The following is a 24,991-nucleotide window of genomic DNA, read 5'->3' as shown; positions in this document are numbered from 1 at the left end:
AGATTAGGGGACGAGCTGTTCCCATAATTTAACAAACAGCATGATAATCCAGATTAGGGAACGAGCTGTTCCCGTAATTTAACAAACAGCATGATAATCCAGATTAGGGGACGAGCTGTTCCCATAATTTAACAAACAGCATGATAATCCAGATTAGGGGACGAGCTGTTCCCATAATTTAACAAACAGCATGATAATCCAGATTAGGGGACGAGCTGTTCCCATAATTTAACAAACGGCATGATAATCCAGATTAGGGGACGAGCTGTTCCCATAATTTAACAAACGGCATGATAATCCAGATTAGGGGACGAGCTGTTCCCATAATTTAACAAACGGCATGATAATCCAGATTAGGGACGAGCTGTTCCCATAATTTAACAAACGGCATGATAATCCAGATTAGGGGACGAGCTGTTCCCATAATTTAACAAACGGCATGATAATCCAGATTAGGGAACGAGCTGTTCCCATAATTTAACCAACGGCATGATAATCCAGATTAGGGGACGAGCTGTTCCCATAATTTAACAAACGGCATGATAATCCAGATTAGGGGACGAGCTGTTCCCGTAATTTAACAAACCGCATGATAATCCAGATTAGGGGACGAGCTGTTCCCGTAATTTAACAAACGGCATGATAATCCAGATTAGGGGACGAGCTGTTCCCGTGATTTAACAAACCGCATGATAATCCAGATTAGGGGACGAGCTGTTCCCGTAATTTAACAAACGGCATGATAATCCAGATTAGGGGACGAGCTGTTCCCGTAATTTAACAAACGGCATGATAATCCAGATTAGGGGACGAGCTGTTCCCATAATTTAACAAACGGCATGATAATCCAGATTAGGGGACGAGCTGTTCCCATAATTTAACAAACGGCATGATAATCCAGATTAGGGGACGAGCTGTTCCCATAATTTAACAAACGGCATGATAATCCAGATTAGGGGACGAGCTGTTCCCATAATTTAACAAACGGCATGATAATCCAGATTAGGGACGAGCTGTTCCCATAATTTAACAAACGGCATGATAATCCAGATTAGGGGACGAGCTGTTCCCATAATTTAACAAACGGCATGATAATCCAGATTAGGGGACGAGCTGTTCCCATAATTTAACAAACGGCGGGAATCGATGCAAGTGGTCATTTAGATGACTCGTTCATGGAGGAGGAGGATGTTGAGATTGTTACTTCCTGTATTCAGAGTTTTACTGAACACTGCATTCAAAATGGTATGCAGAATGATTAGTACACAGTATGTTGTTTTAGGAAGTAGTAAATATATGCTGCTAAATATATCTACTGACCTGATATATCTACTGGGAGAGACTGGCCCTGATATATCTACTGACCTGATATATCTACTGGGAGAGAGAGACTGGCCCTGATATATCTACTGGGAGAGAGAGACTGGCCCTGATATATCTACTGGGAGAGAGAGACTGGCCCTGATATATCTACTGGGAGAGAGAGACTGGCCCTGATATATCTACTGGGAGAGAGAGACTGGCCCTGATATGAAAACGACGCAACAGGCAATCAGACAGACAGAAGGAATGACTTGTCTACTGAACTGGGTTAAACTCGCGTTGTGTCTGTGTGTCCAGGTGCAGCCCCAAAACCAGTGGCTCCGGTCGACCCCTGGGGCCCACCGTCCTCCTCTGTTGCCCCCATGAAGAGCAGTGATCCCTGGGGAACCAACGCTGCTCCTGACCCCTGGGGTTCTGGAGGAACACGACCCAATGCCACCTACTCAGGTACGCCTCAACGCCAGGGTTTAGTTAGCCGGTTGTAGCTAGCCCCTACACCTCAACACCAGGGTTTAGTTAGCCGGTAGTAGCTGGCCCCTACGCCTCAACACCAGGGTTTAGTTAGCCGGTAGTAGCTGGCCCCTACACCTCAACACCAGGGTTTAGTTAGCCGGTAGTAGCTGGCCCCTACACCTCAACACCAGGGTTTAGTTAGCCGGTAGTAGCTGGCCCCTACACCTCAACACCAGGGTTTAGTTAGCCGGTAGTAGCTGGCCCCTACACCTCAACACCAGGGTTTAGTTAGCCGGTAGTAGCTGGCCCCTACACCTCAACACCAGGGTTTAGTTAGCCGGCCCCTACACCTCAACACCAGGGTTTAGTTAGCCGGTAGTAGCTGGCCCCTACACCTCAACACCAGGGTTTAGTTAGCCGGTAGTAGCTGGCCCCTACACCTCAACACCAGGGTTTAGTTAGCCGGTAGTAGCTGGCCCCTACACCTCAACACCAGGGTTTAGTTAGCCGGTAGTAGCTGGCCCCTACACCTCAACACCAGGGTTTAGTTAGCCGGTAGTAGCTGGCCCCTACACCTCAACACCAGGGTTTAGTTAGCCGGTAGTAGCTGGCCTCAACACCAGGGTTTAGTTAGCCGGTAGTAGCTGGCCCCTACACCTCAACACCAGGGTTTAGTTAGCCGGTAGTAGCTGGCCCCTACACCTCAACACCAGGGTTTAGTTAGCTGGCCCCTACACCTCAACACCAGGGTTTAGTTAGCCGGCCCCTACACCTCAACACCAGGGTTTAGTTAGCCGGTAGTAGCTGGCCTCAACACCAGGGTTTAGTTAGCCGGTAGTAGCTGGCCCCTACACCTCAACACCAGGGTTTAGTTAGCCGGTAGTAGCTGGCCCCTACACCTCAACACCAGGGTTTAGTTAGCCGGTAGTAGCTGGCCCCTACACCTCAACACCAGGGTTTAGTTAGCCGGTAGTAGCTGGCCCCTACACCTCAACACCAGGGTTTAGTTAGCCGGTAGTAGCTGGCCCCTACACCTCAACACCAGGGTTTAGTTAGCCGGTAGTAGCTGGCCCCTACGCCTCAACACCAGGGTTTAGTTAGCCGGTAGTAGCTGGCCCCTACGCCTCAACACCAGGGTTTAGTTAGCCGGTAGTAGCTGGCCTCAACACCAGGGTTTAGTTAGCCGGTAGTAGCTGGCCTCAACACCAGGGTTTAGTTAGCCGGTAGTAGCTGGCCTCAACACCAGGGTTTAGTTAGCCGGTAGTAGCTGGCCTCAACACCAGGTTTTAGTTAGCCGGTAGTAGCTAGCCTCAACACCAGGGTTTAGTTAGCCGGTAGTAGCTAGCCTCAACACCAGGGTTTAGTTAGCCGGTAGTAGCTGGCCCCTACGCCTCAACACCAGGGTTTAGTTAGCCGGTAGTAGCTAGCCCCTACGCCTCAACACCAGGGTTTAGTTAGCCGGTAGTAGCTGGCCCTTACGCCTCAACACCAGGGTTTAGTTAGCCGGTAGTAGCTGGCCCCTACGCCTCAACACCAGGGTTTAGTTAGCCGGTAGTAGCTGGCCCCTACGCCTCAACACCAGGGTTTAGTTAGCCGGTAGTAGCTGGCCTCAACACCAGGGTTTAGTTAGCCGGTAGTAGCTGGCCTCAACACCAGGGTTTAGTTAGCCGGTAGTAGCTGGCCTCAACACCAGGGTTTAGTTAGCCGGTAGTAGCTGGCCTCAACACCAGGTTTTAGTTAGCCGGTAGTAGCTAGCCTCAACACCAGGGTTTAGTTAGCCGGTAGTAGCTAGCCTCAACACCAGGGTTTAGTTAGCCGGTAGTAGCTGGCCCCTACGCCTCAACACCAGGGTTTAGTTAGCCGGTAGTAGCTAGCCCCTACGCCTCAACACCAGGGTTTAGTTAGCCGGTAGTAGCTGGCCCTTACGCCTCAACACCAGGGTTTAGTTAGCCGGTAGTAGCTGGCCCCTACGCCTCAACACCAGGGTTTAGTTAGCCGGTAGTAGCTGGCCCCTACGCCTCAACACCAGGGTTTAGTTAGCCGGTAGTAGCTGGCCTCAACACCAGGGTTTAGTTAGCCGGCCCCTACGCCTCAACACCAGGGTTTAGTTAGCTGGCCCCTACACCTCAACACCAGGGTTTAGTTAGCCGGTAGTAGCTGGCCTCAACACCAGGGTTTAGTTAGCCGGTAGTAGCTGGCCCCTACGCCTCAACACCAGGGTTTAGTTAGCCGGTAGTAGCTGGCCCCTACACCTCAACACCAGGGTTTAGTTAGCCGGTAGTAGCTGGCCGCTACACCTCAACACCAGGGTTTAGTTAGCCGGTAGTAGCTGGCCCCTACGCCTCAACACCAGGGTTTAGTTAGCCGGTAGTAGCTGGCCTCAACACCAGGGTTTAGTTAGCCGGTAGTAGCTGGCCCCTACACCTCAACACCAGGGTTTAGTTAGCCGGTAGTAGCTGGCCCCTACACCTCAACACCAGGGTTTAGTTAGCCGGCCCCTACACCTCAACACCAGGGTTTAGTTAGCCGGTAGTAGCTGGCCTCAACACCAGGGTTTAGTTAGCCGGTAGTAGCTGGCCTCAACACCTCAACACCAGGGTTTAGTTAGCCGGTAGTAGCTGGCCTCAACACCTCAACACCAGGGTTTAGTTAGCCGGTAGTAGCTGGCCTCAACACCAGGGTTTAGTTAGCCGGTAGTAGCTGGCCCCTACGCCTCAACACCAGGGTTTAGTTAGCCGGTAGTAGCTGGCCCCTACGCCTCAACACCAGGGTTTAGTTAGCCGGTAGTAGCTAGCCCCTACACCTCAACACCAGGGTTTAGTTAGCCGGTAGTAGCTGGCCCCTACGCCTCAACACCAGGGTTTAGTTAGCCGGTAGTAGCTGGCCCCTACACCTCAACACCAGGGTTTAGTTAGCCGGTAGTAGCTGGCCCCTACACCTCAACACCAGGGTTTAGTTAGCCGGTAGTAGCTAGCCTCAACACCAGGGTTTAGTTAGCCGGTAGTAGCTGGCCTCAACACCAGGGTTTAGTTAGCCGGTAGTAGCTGGCCCCTACGCCTCAACACCAGGGTTTAGTTAGCTGGCCCCTACACCTCAACACCAGGGTTTAGTTCAGGGGGGTCTGGTTATTGGTTATTGGATAACTTCTTGTTAATCCAGCCGCTGTGTCGGATTTCAAAAAGGCTTCACGGCGAAAGCAAACCTTGCAATTATCTGAGGACAGTGCCCCGAATACAAACGCATGAAAAACATATTTCAACCAGGCAGGTGCGACACGAAAGTCAGAAATAGCAATTTAGAAAATGCCTTACCTTTGGTGATCTTCTGTTGGCACTCCAAAAGGTCCCAGATACATCACAAATGGTCCTTTTGTTCGATAAAGTCCTTCTTTATATCTATAAAAACTCAGTTTAGCTGCCGCGCTTCAGTCAATAATCCACCCAGTTTCCCTCCATCAAAATACATACAAAATGAATCCCAAATGTTACTAATAAACTTTTCCAAACATGTCAAACAACGTTTTTAATCAAACCTTAGGTACCCTAATACGTAAATAAACGATAAAATTTAAGACGGAGAATCGTTATTGTTTTTACCGGAGAAAAACACCAAAGAACGCGCTTGGAAAAACTACAATTTCTGTCTCATTTTTCCAAAAACCAGCCTGAAACTCTTTCTAAGACTGACATCTAGTGGAAGCCCTAGGAACTGCAATCTGGGAGGACTTGGCCTTATAATAAAAGTGATAGCCATTGAATATAGGGGTAGGTTGATTATTTTTTTATTTATTTTTTTATATTTTTGGGGGGATGGTTTGTCCTTGGGGTTTCGCCTGCCATATCAGTTCTGTTATACTCACAGACATTATTTTAACAGTTTAGAAACGTTAGTGTTTTCTATCCAAATCTACCAATTATATGCATATCCTAGCTTTTGGGCCTGAGTAGCAGGCAGCTTACTTTGGGCACGCTTTTCATCCGGACCTCAAAATACTGCCCCTTACCCTAGACAGGTTAGATTCACACACGACACTAGATATAACAGACTGACCCTAGCCCCCAGACACATAAACTACTGCAGCATAAATACTGGAGGCTGAGACAGGAGTCTCTGTCTGTCTGTAATCCTCCTTAACTGTGGAGACAGCCAGAGGTAACCTGTCTCTCTCTCTGTAACCCTCCTTAACCGTGGAGACAGCCAGAGGTAACCTGTCTCTCTCTCTGTAACCCTCCTTAACCGTGGAGACAGCCAGAGGTAACCTGTCTCTCTCTCTGTAACCCTCCTTAACCGTGGAGACAGCCAGAGGTAACCTGTCTCTCTGTAATCCTCCAGGTGATGGTCGGGGTCTCTCCTCCCTGACTAGCGGTACCGAGGACCTGTTTGACCCTCTCCCCAGCAGGAAGACCCCAGAGTCCTTCCTGGGTCCTAATGCAGCATTGGTCAACCTGGACTCACTGGTCACCAAGCCTCCTCAGCCTGCTCCTGTAGTCAACCCCTTCCTCGCTGCCGCAGGTACCGACCACCGTACCGAACACCCAGTACTGGACAGATGGTACATCAGGGTTCCCCAAAACTCAGTCCTGGGGGAACCCCAAGGGGAACACGGTTTGGGGTTTTGGGCCCCTGACCACTACACAGCTGATTCAACTGATGAAAGCTTGATGATGATGATGATGATGATGAGTTTTTATTTAAATCAGGTGTGTCGTGGTAGGAAACCAAAAACCCAAACCGTGTTCCCCTGGGGGGTTCCCCCCCAGGACTGAGTTTGGGAAACTTCTGTGGTACACACACACACACACACACACACACACACACACACACACACACACACACACACACACAATACAGAGACAGATGTTGAAACTTGTTGAGTTTGAATACAATCTCTCTCTCTCAATTTAAGGGTCTTTATTGTCATGGAAAACATGTGTTAACGTTGCCAAAGCAAGTGAAGTAGATAATAAACAGTAAACATTTACACTCAAAGAAGAATAAATACATTTAAAATACCATTGTCTATATACAGTGTTTTGCAAATAGTTAAAGTACAAAATGGAAGATAAATCAACATAAATATGGGTTGTATTTACAAAGGTGTTTGTTCTTCACTGGTTGACCTTTTCTTGTGGCAACAGGTCACACATCTTGCTGCTGTGATGGATCACTGTGGTATTTCACCCAGTAGATATGGGAGTTTATCAAAATCGGGTTTGTTTTCGAGTTATTTGTGGATCTGTGTAATCTGAGGGAAATATGTGTCTCTAATATGGTCATACATTTGGCAGGAGGTTTAGGAAGTGCAGCTCAGTTTCCACCTCATTTTGTGGGCAGTGTTGCACATAGCCTGTCTTCTCTTGAGAGCCAGGTCTGCCTTCGGCGGCCTTTCTCAATAGCAAGGCTATGCTCACTGAGTCAATCTCTCTGGTGTTTTGCTGATGTCTTCTCTCTGTTCTGTTTGTCTCTTCCTGTGATTTCCTTAGTCCCTGTAGCCGCCCCCCAGGCCAACCCGTTCCAGATGGGCCAGCCTAACCCCCCTACCTTAAACCAGATGAGGATCAGCCCTATGCCAGGCCTGAGTCTGGGAGGTGGTGCAGGGTTTAGCAGCTTGTCCTCCATGGCAGACCCTCTGCCCCTCTCCTCCTTGCCACCACCCCAGCCCCTGGGGATGGTCCCCCTGACGGGCCACATGGTCCCCGGGATTGGAGGGATGGGGGGTATCCCAACCTCTGTGTCTATGTCCCAGCCCCTGTTCAGTTCAGCTCTGCCCCCCACAGCGGGCACACATCCTCCTGGGACCACCAACCCCTTCCTGTTGTGAGGGAACACCTCGACAACACCCCTGGAATCCTCTCCTCAGTCTTTCCACCTCGCCGTTTCCTCTCTTCCCGTTTCCTCTCCTCTCTCTCTTCCCGTTTCCTCTCCTCTCTCTCTTCCCGTTTCCTCTCCTCTCTCTCTTCCCGTTTCCTCTCCTCTCTCTCTTCCCGTTTCCTCTCCTCTCTCTCTTCCCGTTTCCTCTCCTCTCTCTCTTCCCGCTTCCTCTCCTCTCTCTCTCCTTCCTCTCCTCTCTCTCTCTCTCTCTCTCTCTCTTCCCGTTTCCTCTCTCTCTCTCTCTTCCCGTTTCCTCTCTCTCTCTCTCTTCCGTTTCCTCTCTCTCTCTCTTCCCGCTTCCTCTCTCTCTCTCTTCCCGCTCCTCTCTCTCTCTTCCCCGCTCCTCTCTCTCTTCCCCGCTCCTCTCTCTCTTCCCGCTCCTCTCTCTCTTCCCCGCTCCTCTCTCTCTCTTCCCCTCTCTCTCTCTCTCTTCCGCTCCTCTCTCTTCCCCGCTCCTCTCTCTTCCCGCTCCTCTCTCTCTCTCCCTCTCTCTCTCTCTTCCCCTCTCTCTCTCTCTTCCCGCTCCTCTCTCTTCCGCTCTCTCTCTCTCTTCCCCGCTCCTCTCTCTCTCTCTCTCTCTCTTCCCTCTCCTCTCTCTCTCTCTCTTCCCCGCTCCTCTCTCTCTCTCTCTTCCGCCTCTCTCTCTCTCTCTTCCCCGCTCCTCTCTCTCTCTCTCTTCCCCGCTCCTCTCTCTCTCTCTCTTCCCGCTCCTCTCTCTCTCTCTCTTCCCCGCTCCTCTCTCTCTCTCTCTTCCCTCCTCTCTCTCTCTCTCTTCCCCGCTCCTCTCTCTCTCTCTCTCCTCTCTCTCTCTCTCTCTCTTCCCGCTCCTCTCTCTCTCTCTCTTCCCCGCTCCTCTCTCTCTCTCTCTTCCCCTCTCCTCTCTCAGCTCAGAGACTGTGTCCTGTAGACAGTATTCCTGGCTGTTCTGACTGTTTTTTTAAAGCTCGTCTCTGATCACAGAGTGAATCTAACTAAACTTCTACAGCCCCGGTGAGGGGTGTGTGTGTGTGTACTAAGCAGGGATTTTGCACATGCTCATTTAGCTGTGACTGTTGCTTCACCGTTAGTCCTTAGCTGGAGACGACTCCACTGTCCGGTACACTGTGTCCCTCCTCCCGTTACCGGCCACAACTTCTGAGGTCACTGCTTAGGACCCTGACCTATGACCCTGACACACAGCAACCCCGAGGTCAACGTGTATATGAACTTTAACCCCTGAGGTCAATATGTACATGAACTTTAACCCCTGAGGTCAGCGTGTATATAGAACTGGTGACCGGAGTGGATCAACTTTCTCAGAAAGAGGGAGAGACGGTGTTTATTTGGGAGTGAAAGACACAAGGGATTTGGTTTCTGTTGACATCTGTTATTGTACAACTGTCTGGAGTTCATTAGGGCCCCCCTGTCTGGAGTTCATTAGGGCCCCCCCTGTCTGGAGTTCATTAGGCCCCCCTGTCTGGAGTTCATTAGGGCCCCCCTGTCTGGAGTTCATTAGGGCCCCCCCTGTCTGGAGTTCATTAGGGCCCCCCCTGTCTGGAGTTCATTAGGGCCCCCCCCTGTCTGGAGTTCATTAGGGCCCCCCTGTCTGGAGTTCATTAGGGCCCCCCCCTGTCTGGAGTTCATTAGGGCCCCCCCTGTCTGGAGTTCATTAGGGCCCCCCCCTGTCTGGAGTTCATTAGGGCCCCCCCCGGCTGGAGTTCATCAGGCCCCCGGCTGGAGTTCATTAGGGCCCCCCGTCTGGAGTTCATTAGGGCCCCCCCGGCTGGAGTTCATTAGGGCCCCCCCTGTCTGGAGTTCATCAGGGCCCCCCCTGTCTGGGGGTCGACGGAATAACGAGGAGGTTGAACCTTTCTGTCTATCTAGCATCAGATCCCTTAACCTAGTTAACATCTGATTCCAGGACTGTGGTTAACGGGGGTCTAACCTCCACTATGTAGACAGGAGTTAACATCTGATTCCAGGACTGTGGTTAACGGGGGGTCCTAACCTCCACTATGTAGACAGGAGTTAACATCTGATTCCAGGACTGTGGTTAACGGGGGTCCTAACCTCCACTATGTAGACAGGAGTTAACATCTGATTCCAGGACTGTGGTTAACGGGGGTCCTAACCTCCACTATGTAGAGACAGGAGTTAACATCTGATTCCAGGACTGTGGTTAACGGGGGGTCCTAACCTCCACTATGTAGAGACAGGAGTTAACATCTGATTCCAGGACTGTGGTTAACGGGGGTCTAACCTCCACTATGTAGACAGGAGTTAACATCTGATTCCAGGACTGTGGTTAACAGGGGGTCCCTAACCTCCACTATGTAGAGACAGGAGTTAACATCTGATTCCAGGACTGTGGTTAACGGGGGTCTAACCTCCACTATGTAGAGACAGGAGTTAACATCTGATTCCAGGACTGTGGTTAACGGGGGTCTAACCTCCACTATGTAGACAGGAGTTAACATCTGATTCCAGGACTGTGGTTAACAGGGGGTCCTAACCTCCACTATGTAGAGACAGGAGTTAACATCTGATTCCAGGACTGTGGTTAACAGGGGGTCCTAACCTCCACTATGTAGAGACAGGAGTTAACATCTGATTCCAGGACTGTGGTTAACGGGGGTCCCTAACCTCCACTATGTAGAGACAGGAGTTAACATCTGATTCCAGGACTGTGGTTAACGGGGGTCCTAACCTCCACTATGTAGAGACAGGAGTTAACATCTGATTCCAGGACTGTGGTTAACGGGGGATAAATGTTGGTCTTTAATGTCACTGTCGTAATCATCTTTTCTATTGTTATTACTACACTCTAATCACTGTTCATATCAGCTGTCTGTCACTACACAGCCTGTCTGTCGTTGACCTGTCCTAGACTGTCTGTCTGGAACGGACCTGTCCTAGACTACACAACCTGTCTGTCTGTCTGGAACTGACCTGTCCTAGACTACACAACCTGTCTGTCTGTCTGTCTGGAACTGACCTGTCCTAGACTACACAACCTGTCTGTCTGTCACTGACCTGTCCTAGACTACACAACCTGTCTGTCTGTCTGTCTGGAACTGACCTGTCCTAGACTACACAACCTGTCTGTCTGTCACTGACCTGTCCTAGACTACACAACCTGTCTGTCTGTCTGTCTGGAACTGACCTGTCCTAGACTACACAACCTGTCTGTCTGTCTGGAACTGACCTGTCCTAGACTACACAACCTGTCTGTCTGTCTGGAACTGACCTGTCCTAGACTACACAACCTGTCTGTCTGTCTGTCTGTAACTGACCTGTCCTAGACAGGCCACCGTTGGGACACTTTACTAACCAACAGGGACGGCAGGACACCTGACAGACAAACTGTTGTTGTTTACGACTTGTCTTATTGACTGTTAAATGGAAATTCATTTTAACGCCTTTCTGTGTTTCTGGACCGTTTTATAAGCTAAACCATGTAGACTGGACCAGCAGACTGTTACCCTGTAGACTGGACCACCAGACTGTTACCCTGTAGACTGGACCACCAGACTGTTACCCTGTAGACTGGACCAGCAGACTGTTACCCTGTAGACTGGACCACCAGACTGTTACCCTGTAGACTGGACCACCAGACTGTTACCCTGTAGACTGGACCACCAGACTGTTACCCTGTAGACTGGACCAGCAGACTGTTACCCTGTAGACTGGACCAGCAGACTGTTACCCTGTAGACTGGACCAGCAGACTGTTACCCTGTAGACTGGACCAGCAGACTGTTACCCTGTAGACTGGACCAGCAGACTGTTACCCTGTAGACTGGACCAGCAGACTGTTACCCTGTAGACTGGACCACCAGACTGTTACCCTGTAGACTGGACCACCAGACTGTTACCCTGTAGACTGGACCAGCAGACTGTTACCCTGTAGACTGGACCAGCAGACTGTTACCCTGTAGACTGGACCAGCAGACTGTTACCCTGTAGACTGGACCACCAGACTGTTACCCTGTAGACTGGACCAGCAGACTGTTACCCTGTAGACTGGACCACCTACCCTGTAGACTGGACCACCAGACTGTTACCCTGTAGACTGGACCAGCAGACTGTTACCCTGTAGACTGGACCAGCAGACTGTTACCCTGTAGACTGGACCAGCAGACTGTTACCATGTAGACTGGACCACCAGACTGTTACCATGTAGACTGGACCACCAGACTGTTACCATGTAGACTGGACCACCAGACTGTTACCCTGTAGACTGGTATTACAGCTGAGACAGACAGGACCCTTTCTGAGGTTACTGGGCTTCACAGACAACATTATGACACTCCTTCCTGTCTGAAAGCGTCCCATGTTCAGATTTCTGTATTATTCCAATGTTCTCACTCTCATCTTTATTTACACCTTAATATATCTTGGGAGCTGCTTGTGTGCGGATGGTAATGCTAACCTGTTTCACAATATAATTTATATCATTTGTATTATTGTAACATTATATTATATATTGTGGTCTGTTTATTCTGTCATTCCTTCCTGGGTTTTATAGGATCAGTGTGGGGAGGGAGGGGCATATTTACACCAGTCTAAAACCCGCGGGGCGCCAGCTACACCTGGACCTGCTACGGACCAATAAAATGGATCTCTTTAAGCGCTGACGTCTCCGCTTTTTTGCTGTCCTTTCCTTTGTTTCTGTCTCTCTGGCCTGCTCTCGTGTGTGTCTGTCTCTCGTGTGTGTGTGGCCTGTCTCTCTCGGTGTGTGTGTGGCCTGTCTCTCTCGTGTGTGTGTGTGGCCTGTCTCTTGTTGTGTGTGTGTGGCCTGTCTCTCTGGTGTGTGTGTGTTACTGATGTGCAGCTGGAAACACAGTATAACCATGGGTTTATTCATTCGTCTCTTAAACGTTTTGCGACGGAAAAGAAGAAACAGAGTTTCTATTGGACAAATTCAGGTCCAGGTTGTTTGCTTCCGTTTTAGTTGCTAAGAGTTAAACGGTTTACCCGTTGCGAAACATTTGGGCTACGGTCCGTGACCCCCGTGACCTTCTACTGTAATACAGTGAGACGGAAACACAGGTAGTAGAGAGACACAACGCAGACGACACCTTGTTATAAAACACAGTACGTTTTTTATTATCAGTCAAAATTACAACATCAGATCAAGCGTTTTAACCCCGTCCTACTGGCGTTAAAACTCTCAAAGGAGAAAGTGTAGGATACCTAGAAAATAAAGACGCTCAGAAGGAGGAAGTGTAGGATATCTAGAAAATAAAGACTCTCGGAAGGAGGAAGTGTAGGATATCTAGAAAATAAAGACGCTCGGAAGGAGGAAGTGTAGGATATCTAGAAAATAAAGACTCTCGGAAGGAGGAAGTGTAGGATATCTAGAAAATAAAGACTCTCGGAAGGAGAAAGTGTAGGATATCTAGAAAATAAAGACGCTCAGAAGGAGGAAGTGTAGGATATCTAGAAAATAAAGACGCTCGGAAGGAGAAAGTGTAGGATATCTAGAAAATAAAGACGCTCAGATTTGAAAATCAGAGGTTTTCCTAACAGCCTAATCGAGGTGTTTTACAAGGCTACATGTAAATCCTTCTGCTGACCTTAACTAGTTGCTTATCAACAGGGACGGCAGCGTAGCCTAGTGGTTAGTTTAGCGCGTTGGACTAGTAACCGAAAGGTTGCAAGATCGAATCCCCGAGCTGACAAGGTACAAATCTGTCGTTCTGCCCCCTGAACAAGGCAGTTAACCCACTGTTCCCCGGTAGACCGTCATTGTAAATAATAAGAATTTGTTCTTAACTGACTTGCCTGGTTAAAGGTTAAACAAACATTTAAAACAGAGAATGACTATCCAAACTAAGCGAGACCAGGATTTATCTTAACGCCGCTCCGTGCAGCCATCGGATAAACCCCAGGAGCCCCTCTGGACGGCTCTTATTAACGCCGCTCCTCCGCTGTCAAAACGTCAGCTGAAAACCCCCATCTGATTGGATCTACAGTAACTAGACCTTCCCTGAGCGAGACGCCGAACACATTGACTTACCAACATCCTGGTTACTAACGGGGAGGCTGGGGGATTCAATCCAATTACAGGTGGTTACTAACGGGGAGGCTGGGGGATTCAATCCAATTACAGGTGGTTACTAACGGGGAGGCTGGGGGATTCAATCCAATTACAGGTGGTTACTAACGGGGAGGCTGGGGGATTCAATCAAATTACAGGTGGTTACTAACGGGGAGGCTGGGGGATTCAATCCAATTACGGGTGGTTACTAACGGGGAGGCTGGGGATTCAATCCAATTACAGGTGGTTACTAACGGGGAGGCTGGGGGATTCAATCAAATTACAGCTGGTTACTAACGGGGAGGCTGGGGGATTCAATCCAATTACGGGTGGTTACTAACGGGGAGGCTGGGGGATTCAATCCAATTACAGGTGGTTACTAACGGGGAGGCTGGGGGATTCAATCCAATTACAGGTGGTTACTAACGGGGAGGCTGGGGGATTCAATCCAATTACAGGTGGTTACTAACGGGGAGGCTGGGGGATTCAATCCAATTACAGGTGGTTACTAACGGGGAGGCTGGGGGATTCAATCAAATTACAGGTGGTTACTAACGGGGAGGCTGGGGGATTCAATCCAATTACGGGTGGTTACTAACGGGGAGGCTGGGGGATTCAATCCAATTACAGGTGGTTACTAACGGGGAGGCTGGGGGATTCAATCCAATTACAGGTGGTTACTAACGGGGAGGCTGGGGGATTCAATCCAATTACAGGTGGTTACTAACGGGGAGGCTGGGGGATTCAATCCAATTACAGGTGGTTACTAACGGGGAGGCTGGGGGATTAAATCCAATTACGGGTGGTTACTAACGGGGAGGCTGGGGGATTCAATCCAATTACGGGTGGTTACTAACGGGGAGGCTGGGGGATTCAATCCAATTACGGGTGGTTACTAACGGGGAGGCTGGGGGATTCAATCCAATTACGGCTTGTAGACAACAACAACAACAAAAAGCAATGTTTGCAGTCATGTAAAGGCTGTTATCGGTCGACGGGGGAAATGTATATTTTAACAACTGCATCAACAGCTGTCCAGCTCGCTGCTCAACAGAGAGAATCCTGGTCTGAATGAATGTCCCCAGGCCAGATAGATTATTACAGAGGGGATCAGCAGGTCCTACATCAGTGTGAATGACACCCCCTCTTCCACTCTCAACACAGGAGGGAGGGAGGGAGGAGGGAGGGAGGGCCACTCACAGGGGTCAGGGAGGGAGGAGGGAGGGAGGACCACACAGGAGGGAGGGAGGGAGGGAGGGAGGGAGGAGGGAGGACCACACAGGGGGAGGGAGGGAGGGAGGACCACACAGGAGGGAGGGAGGGAGGGAGGGAGGGAGGGAGGGAGGAGGGAGGACCACACAGGGGTCAGGGAGGGAGGAGGGAGGACCACACAGGAGGGAGGGAGGACCACACAGGAGGGAGGGAGGGAGGGAGGACCACACAGGAGGGAGGGAGGAGGGAGGACCACACAGGGGGGAGGGAGGGAGGGAGGGAGGGCCACACAGGAGGGAGGGAGGAGGGAGGACCACACAGGAGGGAGGGAGGGAGGGAGGACCACACAGGAGGGAGGGAGGGAGGACCACACAGGAGGGAGGGAGGGAGGGAGGGAGGGCCACACAGGAGGGAGGGAGGGAGGAGGGAGGACCACACAGGGGTCAGGGAGGGAGGAGGGAGGACCACAGAGGAGGGAGGGAGGGAGGGAGGGCCACACAGGAGGGAGGGAGGGAGGGCCACACAGGAGGGAGGGAGGAGGGAGGACCACACAGGAGGGAGGGAGGGAGGGCCACACAGGAGGGAGGGAGGGAGGGAGGAGGTGGTGTAGTCCTTGGTCCCTGTGTGTGTGTGTTTCCATCACGTGCTGTAGGGCTGGTCTCCGGGTCCGATGCCTGCGACAGCAGTGTGTGACGGAGTGTGTGCGGTCTCGGAAGGTGTGGTGTCGTAACCCAGTCTCTTCATGTCTTTAGTCACGATGTGGAAGGACAGGGAGACAAAACCCTGGGAACGAACCCTGGTCACTGAGACAGACGGAGAGAGACACCAGGATACATTTAAAGATGGTAGAGAGACACCAGGATACATTTAAAGATGGTAGAGAGAGAGAGAGAGAGAGACACCAGGATACATTTAAATATGGTAGAGAGAGAGAGACCAGGATACATTTAAAGATGGTAGAGAGAGAGAGAGAGAGAGAGACACCAGGATACATTTAAAGATGGTAGAGAGAGAGAGAGAGACACCAGGATACATTTAAAGATGGTAGAGAGACACCAGGATACATTTAAAGATGGTAGAGAGAGAGAGAGAGAGAGACACCAGGATACATTTAAAGATGGTAGAGAGAGAGAGAGACCAGGATACATTTAAAGATGGTAGAGAGAGAGAGAGAGAGACACCAGGATACATTTAAAGATGGTAGAGAGAGAGAGACACCAGGATACATTTAAAGATGGTAGAGAGAGAGAGAGAGAGCACACCAGGATACATTTAAAGATGGTAGAGAGAGAGAGAGATTAAGGAGAGAGAGACACCAGGATACATTTAAAGATGGTAGAGAGAGAGAGAGCACCAGGATACATTTAAAGATGGTAGAGAGAGAGAGACACCAGGATACATTTAAAGATGGTAGAGAGAGAGAGACACCAGGATACATTTAAAGATGGTAGAGAGAGAGAGAGACACCAGGATACATTTAAAGATGGTAAAGAGAGACGATAGAGAGACACCAGGATACATTTAAAGATGGTGAAGAGAGAGAGAGACACCAGGATGCATTTAAAGATGGTAAAGAGAGACACCAGGATACTTTAAAGATGTAGAGAGAGACACCAGGATACATTTAAAGATGGTAAAGAGAGAGAGAGACACCAGGATACATTTAAAGATGGTAGAGAGAGAGAGAGACACCAGGATACATTTAAAGATGGTAGAGAGAGAGAGAGAGACACCAGGATACATTTAAAGATGGTAAAGAGAGAGAGAGACACCAGGATACATTTAAAGATGGTAGAGAGAGAGAGAGAGACACCAGGATACATTTAAAGATGGTAGAGAGAGAGAGAGACACCAGGATACATTTAAAGATGGTAGAGAGAGAGAGAGACACCAGGATACATTTAAAGATGGTAGAGAGAGAGACACCAGGATACATTTAAAGATGGTAGAGAGAGAGAGAGAGACACCAGGATACATTTAAAGATGGTAGAGAGAGAGAGAGAGAGAGAGACACAGGATACATTTAAAGATGGTAGAGAGAGAGAGAGACACCAGGATACATTTAAAGATGGTAGAGAGAGAGAGAGACACCAGGATACATTTAAAGATGGAGAGAGAGAGAGAGAGAGAGACACCAGGATACATTTAAAGATGGTAGAGAGAGAGAGAGAGAGAGACACCAGGATACATTTAAAGATGGTAGAGAGAGAGAGAGACACCAGGATACATTTAAAGATGGGAGAGAGAGAGAGACACCAGGATACATTTAAAGATGGTAGAGAGAGAGAGACACCAGGATACATTTAAAGATGGTAGAGAGAGAGAGAGAGACACCAGGATACATTTAAAGATGGTAGAGAGAGAGAGAGAGACACCAGGATACATTTAAAGATGGTAGAGAGAGAGAGACACCAGGATACATTTAAAGATGGTAGAGAGAGAGAGAGAGAGAGACACCAGGATACATTATAGTCCCCTGGGCCACTACTTTAGACCTACCTTCTCTGTCCTCTCCCTGGACCACTACTTTAGACCTACCTTCTCTTCCCTCTGGGCCACTACTTTAGGCCTACCTTCTCTGCCCTCTGGGCCACTACTTTAGGCCTACCTTCTCTGTCCTCTCCCTGGACCACTACTTTAGACCTACCTTCTCTGCCCTCTGGGCCACTACTTTAGACCTACCTTCTCTACCCTCTGGGCCACTACTTTAGGCCTACCTTCTCTGCCCTCTGGGCCACTACTTTAGGCCTACCTTCTCTCTCCTCTGGGCCACTACTTTAGGCCCACCTTCTCTGCCCTCTGGGCCACTACTTTAGGCCTACCTTCTCTCCCCTCTGGGCCACTACTTTAGGCCTACCTTCTCTGCCCTCTGGGCCACTACTTTAGGCCTACCTTCTCTGCCCTCTGGGCCACTACTTTAGGCCTACCTTCTCTGTCCTCTCCCTGGGCCACTACTTTAGGCCTACCTTCTCTGTCCTCTCCTCTGGGCCACTACTTTAGGCCTACCTTCTCTGTCCTCTGGGCCACTACTTTAGACCTACCTTCTCTGCCCTCTGGGCCACTACTTTAGGCCTACCTTCTCTCTCCTCTGGGCCACTACTTTAGGCCTACCTTCTCTCTCCTCTGGGCCACTACTTTAGGCCTACCTTCTCTGCCCTCTGGGCCACTACTTTAGACCTACCTTCTCTGCCCTCTCCCTGGGCCACTACTTTAGACCTACCTTCTCTGCCCTCTGGGCCACTACTTTAGGCCTACCTTCTCTGTCCTCTGGGCCACTACTTTAGACCTACCTTCTCTGCCCTCTCCCTGGGCCACTACTTTAGACCTACCTTCTCTGTCCTCTGGGCCACTACTTTAGGCCTACCTTCTCTGCCCCCTGGGCCACTACTTTAGACCTACCTTCTCTGTCCTCTCCCTGGGCCACTACTTTAGCCCTACCTTCTCTGCCCTCTGGGCCACTACTTTAGGCCTACCTTCTCTGTCCTCTCCCTGGGCCACTACTTTAGGCCTACCTTCTCTGTCCTCTGGGCCACTACTTTAGGCCTACCTTCTCCCTGGGCCACTACTTTAGATCTACCTTCTCTGTCTTCTCCCTGGGCCACCACTTTAGGCCTACCTTCTCTGTCTTCTCCCTGGGCCACTACTTTAGGCCTACCTTCTCTGTCCTCTCCCTGGGCCACTACTTTAGACCTACCTTCTCTGCCCTCTGGGCCACTACTTTAGGCCTACCTTCTCTGTCCTCTCCCTGGGCCACTACTTTAGGCCTACCTTCTCCCTGGGCCACTACTTTAGGCCTACCTTCTCCCTGGGCCACTACTTTAGATCTACCTTCTCTGTCTTCTCCCTGGGCCACCACTTTAGGCCTACCTTCTCCCTGGGCCACTACTTTAGATCTACCTTCTCTGTCTTCTCCCTGGGCCACCACTTTAGGCCTACCTTCTCTGTCTTCTCCCTGGACCACTACTTTAGGCCTACCTTCTCTGCCCTCTGGGCCACAACTTTAGCCCTACCTTCTCTGCCCTCTGGGCCACTACTTTAGGCCTACCTTCTCTGTCCTCTCCCTGGACCACTACTTTAGACCTACCTTCTCTGCCCTCTGGGCCACTACTTTAGACCTACCTTCTCTACCCTCTGGGCCACTACTTTAGGCCTACCTTCTCTGCCCTCTGGGCCACTACTTTAGGCCTACCTTCTCTCTCCTCTGGGCCACTACTTTAGGCCCACCTTCTCTGCCCTCTGGGCCACTACTTTAGGCCTACCTTCTCTCTCCTCTGGGCCACTACTTTAGGCCTACCTTCTCTGCCCTCTGGGCCACTACTTTAGGCCTACCTTCTCTGCCCTCTGGGCCACTACTTTAGGCCTACCTTCTCTGTCCTCTCCCTGGGCCACTACTTTAGGCCTACCTTCTCTGTCCTCTCCTCTGGGCCACTACTTTAGGCCTACCTTCTCTGTCCTCTGGGCCACTACTTTAGACCTACCTTCTCTGCCCTCTGGGCCACTACTTTAGGCCTACCTTCTCTCTCCTCTGGGCCACTACTTTAGGCCTACCTTCTCTCTCCTCTGGGCCACTACTTTAGGCCTACCTTCTCTGCCCTCTGGGCCACTACTTTAGACCTACCTTCTCTGCCCTCTCCCTGGGCCACTACTTTAGACCTACCTTCTCTGCCCTCTGGGCCACTACTTTAGGCCTACCTTCTCTGTCCTCTGGGCCACTACTTTAGACCTACCTTCTCTGCCCTCTCCCTGGGCCACTACTTTAGACCTACCTTCTCTGTCCTCTGGGCCACTACTTTAGGCCTACCTTCTCTGCCCCCTGGGCCACTACTTTAGACCTACCTTCTCTGTCCTCTCCCTGGGCCACTACTTTAGCCCTACCTTCTCTGCCCTCTGGGCCACTACTTTAGGCCTACCTTCTCTGTCCTCTCCCTGGGCCACTACTTTAGGCCTACCTTCTCTGTCCTCTGGGCCACTACTTTAGGCCTACCTTCTCCCTGGGCCACTACTTTAGATCTACCTTCTCTGTCTTCTCCCTGGGCCACCACTTTAGGCCTACCTTCTCTGTCTTCTCCCTGGGCCACTACTTTAGGCCTACCTTCTCTGTCCTCTCCCTGGGCCACTACTTTAGACCTACCTTCTCTGCCCTCTGGGCCACTACTTTAGGCCTACCTTCTCTGTCCTCTCCCTGGGCCACTACTTTAGGCCTACCTTCTCTGTCCTCTGGGCCACTACTTTAGGCCTACCTTCTCCCTGGGCCACTACTTTAGGCCTACCTTCTCCCTGGGCCACTACTTTAGATCTACCTTCTCTGTCTTCTCCCTGGGCCACCACTTTAGGCCTACCTTCTCCCTGGGCCACTACTTTAGATCTACCTTCTCTGTCTTCTCCCTGGGCCACCACTTTAGGCCTACCTTCTCTGTCTTCTCCCTGGACCACTACTTTAGGCCTACCTTCTCTGCCCTCTCCCTGGGCCACTACTTTAGGCCTACCTTCTCTGCCCTCTGGGCCACTACTTTAGGCCTACCTTCTCTGCCCCCTGGGCCACTACTTTAGGCCTACCTTCTCCCTGGGCCACTACTTTAGGCCTACCTTCTCCCTGGGCCACTACTTTAGGCCTACCTTCTCCCTGGGCCACTACTTTAGGCCTACCTTCTCTGTCCTCTGGGCCACTACTTTAGGCCTACCTTCTCCCTGGGCCACTACTTTAGGCCTACCTTCTCCCTGGGCCACTACTTTAGGCCTACCTTCTCCCTGGGCCACTACTTTAGGCCTACCTTCTCCCTGGGCCACTACTTTAGGCCTACCTTCTCTGTCCTCTGGGCCACTACTTTAGGCCTACCTCCCGGGCACTACTTTAGGCCTACCTTCTCCCTGGGCCACTACTTAGGCCACCTTCTCCCGGGCCACTACTTTAGGCCTACCTTCTCCCTGGGCCACTACTTTAGGCCTACCTTCTCTGCCTCTGGGCCACTACTAGGCCTACCTTCTCTGTCCCTGGGCCACTACTTAGGCCTACCTTCTCCCTGGGCCACTACTTTAGGCCTACCTTCTCCCTGGGCCACTACTTTAGCCCTACCTTCTCTGCCCTCTCCCTGGGCCACTACTTTAGGCCTACCTTCTCCCTGGGCCACTACTTTAGACCTACCTTCTCTGCCCTCTCCCTGGGCCACTACTTTCGGATCAGTGAACTCTGGACGCCGACCCAGCAGCCAACTGTAGAGAAACACACACACACACTTAGCCCCCCAGCATTTAGCACACAGTAAGACACACACACACACACACACACACACACACACACACACACACACACACTACCTTGTGAAGTTCTGGAGTCTTGATGTGGATTCAGGAACAAACATTGGGATGGTTCTGGTGTGTCTGAAAACAAGAGAGGAGAGATACTGACTGACCAGGAGAGGAGGAGGAGGAGGAGAGATACTGACTGACCAGGAGAGGAGGAGGAGGAGAGGAGGAGAGATACTGACTGACCAGGAGAGGAGGAGAGATACTGACTGACCAGGAGAGGAGGAGGAGGAGAGATACTGACTGACCAGGAGAGGAGGAGAGATACTGACTGACCAGGGGAGGAGGAGAGATACTGACTGACCAGGAGAGGAGGAGAGATACTGACTGACCAGGAGAGGAGGAGGAGGAGAGATACTGACTGACCAGGAGAGAGGAGGAGGAGAGATACTGACTGACCAGGAGAGGAGGAGGAGAGATACTGACTGACCAGGAGAGGAGGAGAGATACTGACTGTCCAGGAGAGGAGGAGAGATACTGACTGACCAGGAGAGGAGGAGGAGAGATACTGACTGACCAGGAGAGGAGGAGGAGAGATACTGACTGTCCAGGAGAGGAGGAGGAGGAGAGATACTGACTGACCAGGAGAGGAGGAGGAGAGATACTGACTGACCAGGAGAGAGAGGAGGAGAGAGATACTGACTGACCAGGAGAGGAGGAGGAGGAGAGATACTGACTGACCAGGAGAGGAGGAGGAGGAGGAGGAGATACTGACTGACCAGGAGAGGAGGAGGAGGAGAGATACTGACTGACCAGGAGAGGAGGAGGAGAGATACTGACTGACCAGGAGAGGGAGGAGGAGGAGGAGAGATACTGACTGACCAGGAGAGGAGGAGGAGGAGGAGAGATACTGACTGACCAGGAGAGAGGAGAGATACTGACTGACCAGGAGAGGAGGAGGAGGAGGAGAGATACTGACTGACCAGGAGAGGAGGAGGAGGAGGAGAGATACTGACTGACCAGGAGAGGAGGAGAAAGATACTGACTGACCAGGAGAGGAGGAGGAGGAGGAGAAGATACTGACTGACCAGGAGAGGAGGAGAGATACTGACTGACCAGGAGAGGAGGAGAGATACTGACTGACCAGGAGAGGAGGAGGAGGAGGAGAGATACTGACTGACCAGGAGAGGAGGAGGAGGAGAGATACTGACTGACCAGGAGAGGAGGAGAGATACTGACTGACCAGGAGAGGAGGAGGAGAGATACTGACTGACCAGGAGAGGAGGAGGAGGAGGAGAGATACTGACTGACCAGGAGAGGAGGAGGAGGAGGAGAGATACTGACTGTCCAGGAGAGGAGGAGAGATACTGACTGTCCAGGAGAGGAGGAGAGATACTGACTGCCAGGAGGAGGAGGAGCTGACTGACCAGGAGAGGAGGAGAGATACTGACTGACCAGGAGAGGAGGAGAGATACTGACTGACCAGGAGAGGAGGAGGAGGAGGAGAGATACTGACTGACCAGGAGAGGAGGAGGAGGAGGAGAGATACTGACTGACCAGGAGAGGAGGAGGAGGAGGAGAGATACTGACTGACCAGGAGAGGAGGAGGAGGAGGAGAGATACTGACTGACCAGGAGAGGAGGAGAGATACTGACTGACCAGGAGAGGAGGAGGAGGAGAAGATACTGACTGACCAGGAGAGGAGGAGGAGAAGATACTGACTGACCAGGAGAGGAGGAGGAGGAGGAGAGATACTGACTGACCAGGAGAGGAGGAGAGATACTGACTGTCCAGGAGAGGAGGAGGAGGAGGAGGAGATACTGACTGACCAGGAGAGGAGGAGAGATCTGAGACCAGGAGAGGAGGAGAGATACTGACTGACCAGGAGAGGAGGAGGAGGAGATACTGACTGACCAGGAGAGGAGGAGGAGGAGAAGATACTGACTGACCAGGAGAGGAGGAGAGAGATACTGACTGACCAGGAGAGGAGGAGGAGAAGATACTGACTGACCAGGAGAGAGGAGGAGGAGGAGAGATACTGACTGACCAGGAGAGGAGGAGGAGGAGGAGAGATACTGACTGTCCAGGAGAGGAGAGATACTGACTGTCCAGGAGAGGAGGAGAGATACTGACTGTCCAGGAGAGGAGAAGTCTGACTGACCAGGAGAGGAGGAGGAAGATACTGACTGACCAGGAGAGGAGGAGAGGAGAGATACTGACTGTCCAGGAGAGGAGGAGGAGGAGGAGAGATACTGACTGTCCAGGAGAGGAGGAGGAGGAGGAGAGATACTGACTGTCCAGGAGAGGAGGAGGAGGAGGAGAGATACTGACTGACCAGGAGAGGAGGAGGAGGAGGAGAGATACTGACTGACCAGGAGAGGAGGAGAGATACTGACTGACCAGGGAGAGGAGGAGGAGGAGGAGAGATACTGACTGACCAGGAGAGGAGGAGGAGGAGAGATACTGACTGACCAGGAGAGGAGGAGGAGGAGGAGGAGAGATACTGACTGACCAGGAGAGGAGGAGGAGGAGAGATACTGACTGTCCAGGAGAGGAGGAGGAGGAGGAGAGATACTGACTGACCAGGAGAGGAGGAGGAGGAGGAGAGATACTGACTGACCAGGAGAGGAGGAGAGATACTGACTGTCCAGGAGAGGAGGAGAGATACTGACTGACCAGGAGAGGAGGAGAGATACTGACTGACCAGGAGAGGAGGAGGAGGAGGAGAGATACTGACTGACCAGGAGAGGAGGAGGAGGAGGAGAGATACTGACTGTCCAGGAGAGGAGGAGGAGGAGAGATACTGACTGACCAGGAGAGGAGGAGAGATACTGACTGACCAGGAGAGGAGGAGGAGAGATACTGACTGACCAGGAGAGGAGGAGGAGGAGGAGAGATACTGACTGACCAGGAGAGGAGGAGGAGGAGGAGAGATACTGACTGACCAGGAGAGGAGAGATACGACGCCAGGAGAGGAGGAGGAGAGATACTGACTGTCCAGGAGAGGAGGGAAGAGACGACCAGGAGAGGAGGAGAGATACTGACTGACCAGGAGAGGAGGAGAGATACTGACTGACCAGGAGAGGAGGAGGAGGAGAGATACTGACTGACCAGGAGAGGAGGAGAGATACTGACTGTCCAGGAGAGGAGGAGGAGGAGGAGAGATACTGACTGACCAGGAGAGGAGGAGGAGGAGGAGAGATACTGACTGACCAGGAGAGGAGAGATACTGACTGACCAGGAGAGGAGGAGGAGGAGGAGGAGAGATACTGACTGACCAGGAGAGGAGGAGGAGGAGAGATACTGACTGACCAGGAGGAGGAGGAGGAGGAGGAGAGATACTGACTGACCAGGAGAGGAGGAGGAGGAGGAGAGATACTGACTGACCAGGAGAGGAGGAGGAGGGACTGACCGGAGAGGAGAGATACTGACTGACCAGGAGAGGAGGAGGAGGAGAACTGACCGACCAGGAGAGGAGGAGAGATACTGACTGACCAGGAGAGGAGGAGGAGAGAGAGTGTCAGGAGAGGAGGAGGAGGAGGAGAGATACTGACTGACCAGGAGAGGAGGAGAGTACTGACGACCGGAGGAGGAGGAGGAGGAGAGATACTGACTGACCAGGAGAGGAGGGAGGAGGAGGAGAGATACTGACTGACCAGGAGAGGAGGAGAGAGTGCTGACCAGGAGAGGAGGAGGAGGAGGAGGAGAGATACTGACTGACCAGGAGAGGAGGAGGAGGAGGAGGAGATACTGACTGACCAGGAGAGGAGGAGGAGGAGGAGGAGAGATACTGACTGACCAGGAGAGGAGAGAGATACTGACTGACCAGGAGAGGAGGAGGAGGAGGAGGAGGAGGAGAGATACTGAC

The 24,991-nt window shown here is 51.5% G+C and overlaps 2 protein-coding genes across 3 annotated transcripts in view; one reads left to right on the top strand and one right to left on the bottom strand.

The window, feature by feature from the left end:
* Nucleotides 1-7,750, top strand: part of LOC123724051 (epsin-2) — a 38,470-nt gene extending 30,720 nt beyond the window's left edge. The window contains exons 8-10 of one of the 2 annotated variants that reach the window (XM_045714177.1): nt 1,621-1,770; nt 6,109-6,288; nt 7,260-7,750. In XM_045714177.1, the coding sequence (XP_045570133.1) occupies nt 1,621-1,770; nt 6,109-6,288; nt 7,260-7,597 (668 nt within the window). In that variant the 3' untranslated portion in view covers nt 7,598-7,750. The remainder of the gene's footprint in view (nt 1-1,620; nt 1,771-6,108; nt 6,289-7,259) is intronic. The other variant, XM_045714176.1, reaches the window with a different exon arrangement.
* A 7,699-nt stretch (nt 7,751-15,449) lies between these two features.
* Nucleotides 15,450-24,991, bottom strand: part of LOC106594843 (B9 domain-containing protein 1) — a 79,631-nt gene continuing 70,089 nt past the window's right edge. Inside the window, exons 5-7 of the mRNA XM_045714175.1 lie at nt 21,196-21,258; nt 21,023-21,090; nt 15,450-15,683 (exon numbers count right to left, since the gene is read on the bottom strand). Of these exons, the coding sequence (XP_045570131.1) occupies nt 15,520-15,683; nt 21,023-21,090; nt 21,196-21,258 (295 nt within the window). The 3' untranslated portion in view covers nt 15,450-15,519. The remainder of the gene's footprint in view (nt 15,684-21,022; nt 21,091-21,195; nt 21,259-24,991) is intronic.

The sequence above is a fragment of the Salmo salar genome, unplaced genomic scaffold, assembly GCF_905237065.1.
Source record: "Salmo salar unplaced genomic scaffold, Ssal_v3.1, whole genome shotgun sequence".
Taxonomy (NCBI): Eukaryota; Metazoa; Chordata; class Actinopteri; order Salmoniformes; family Salmonidae; genus Salmo; species Salmo salar.
This window is presented reverse-complemented; position numbering and strand designations above follow the sequence as displayed.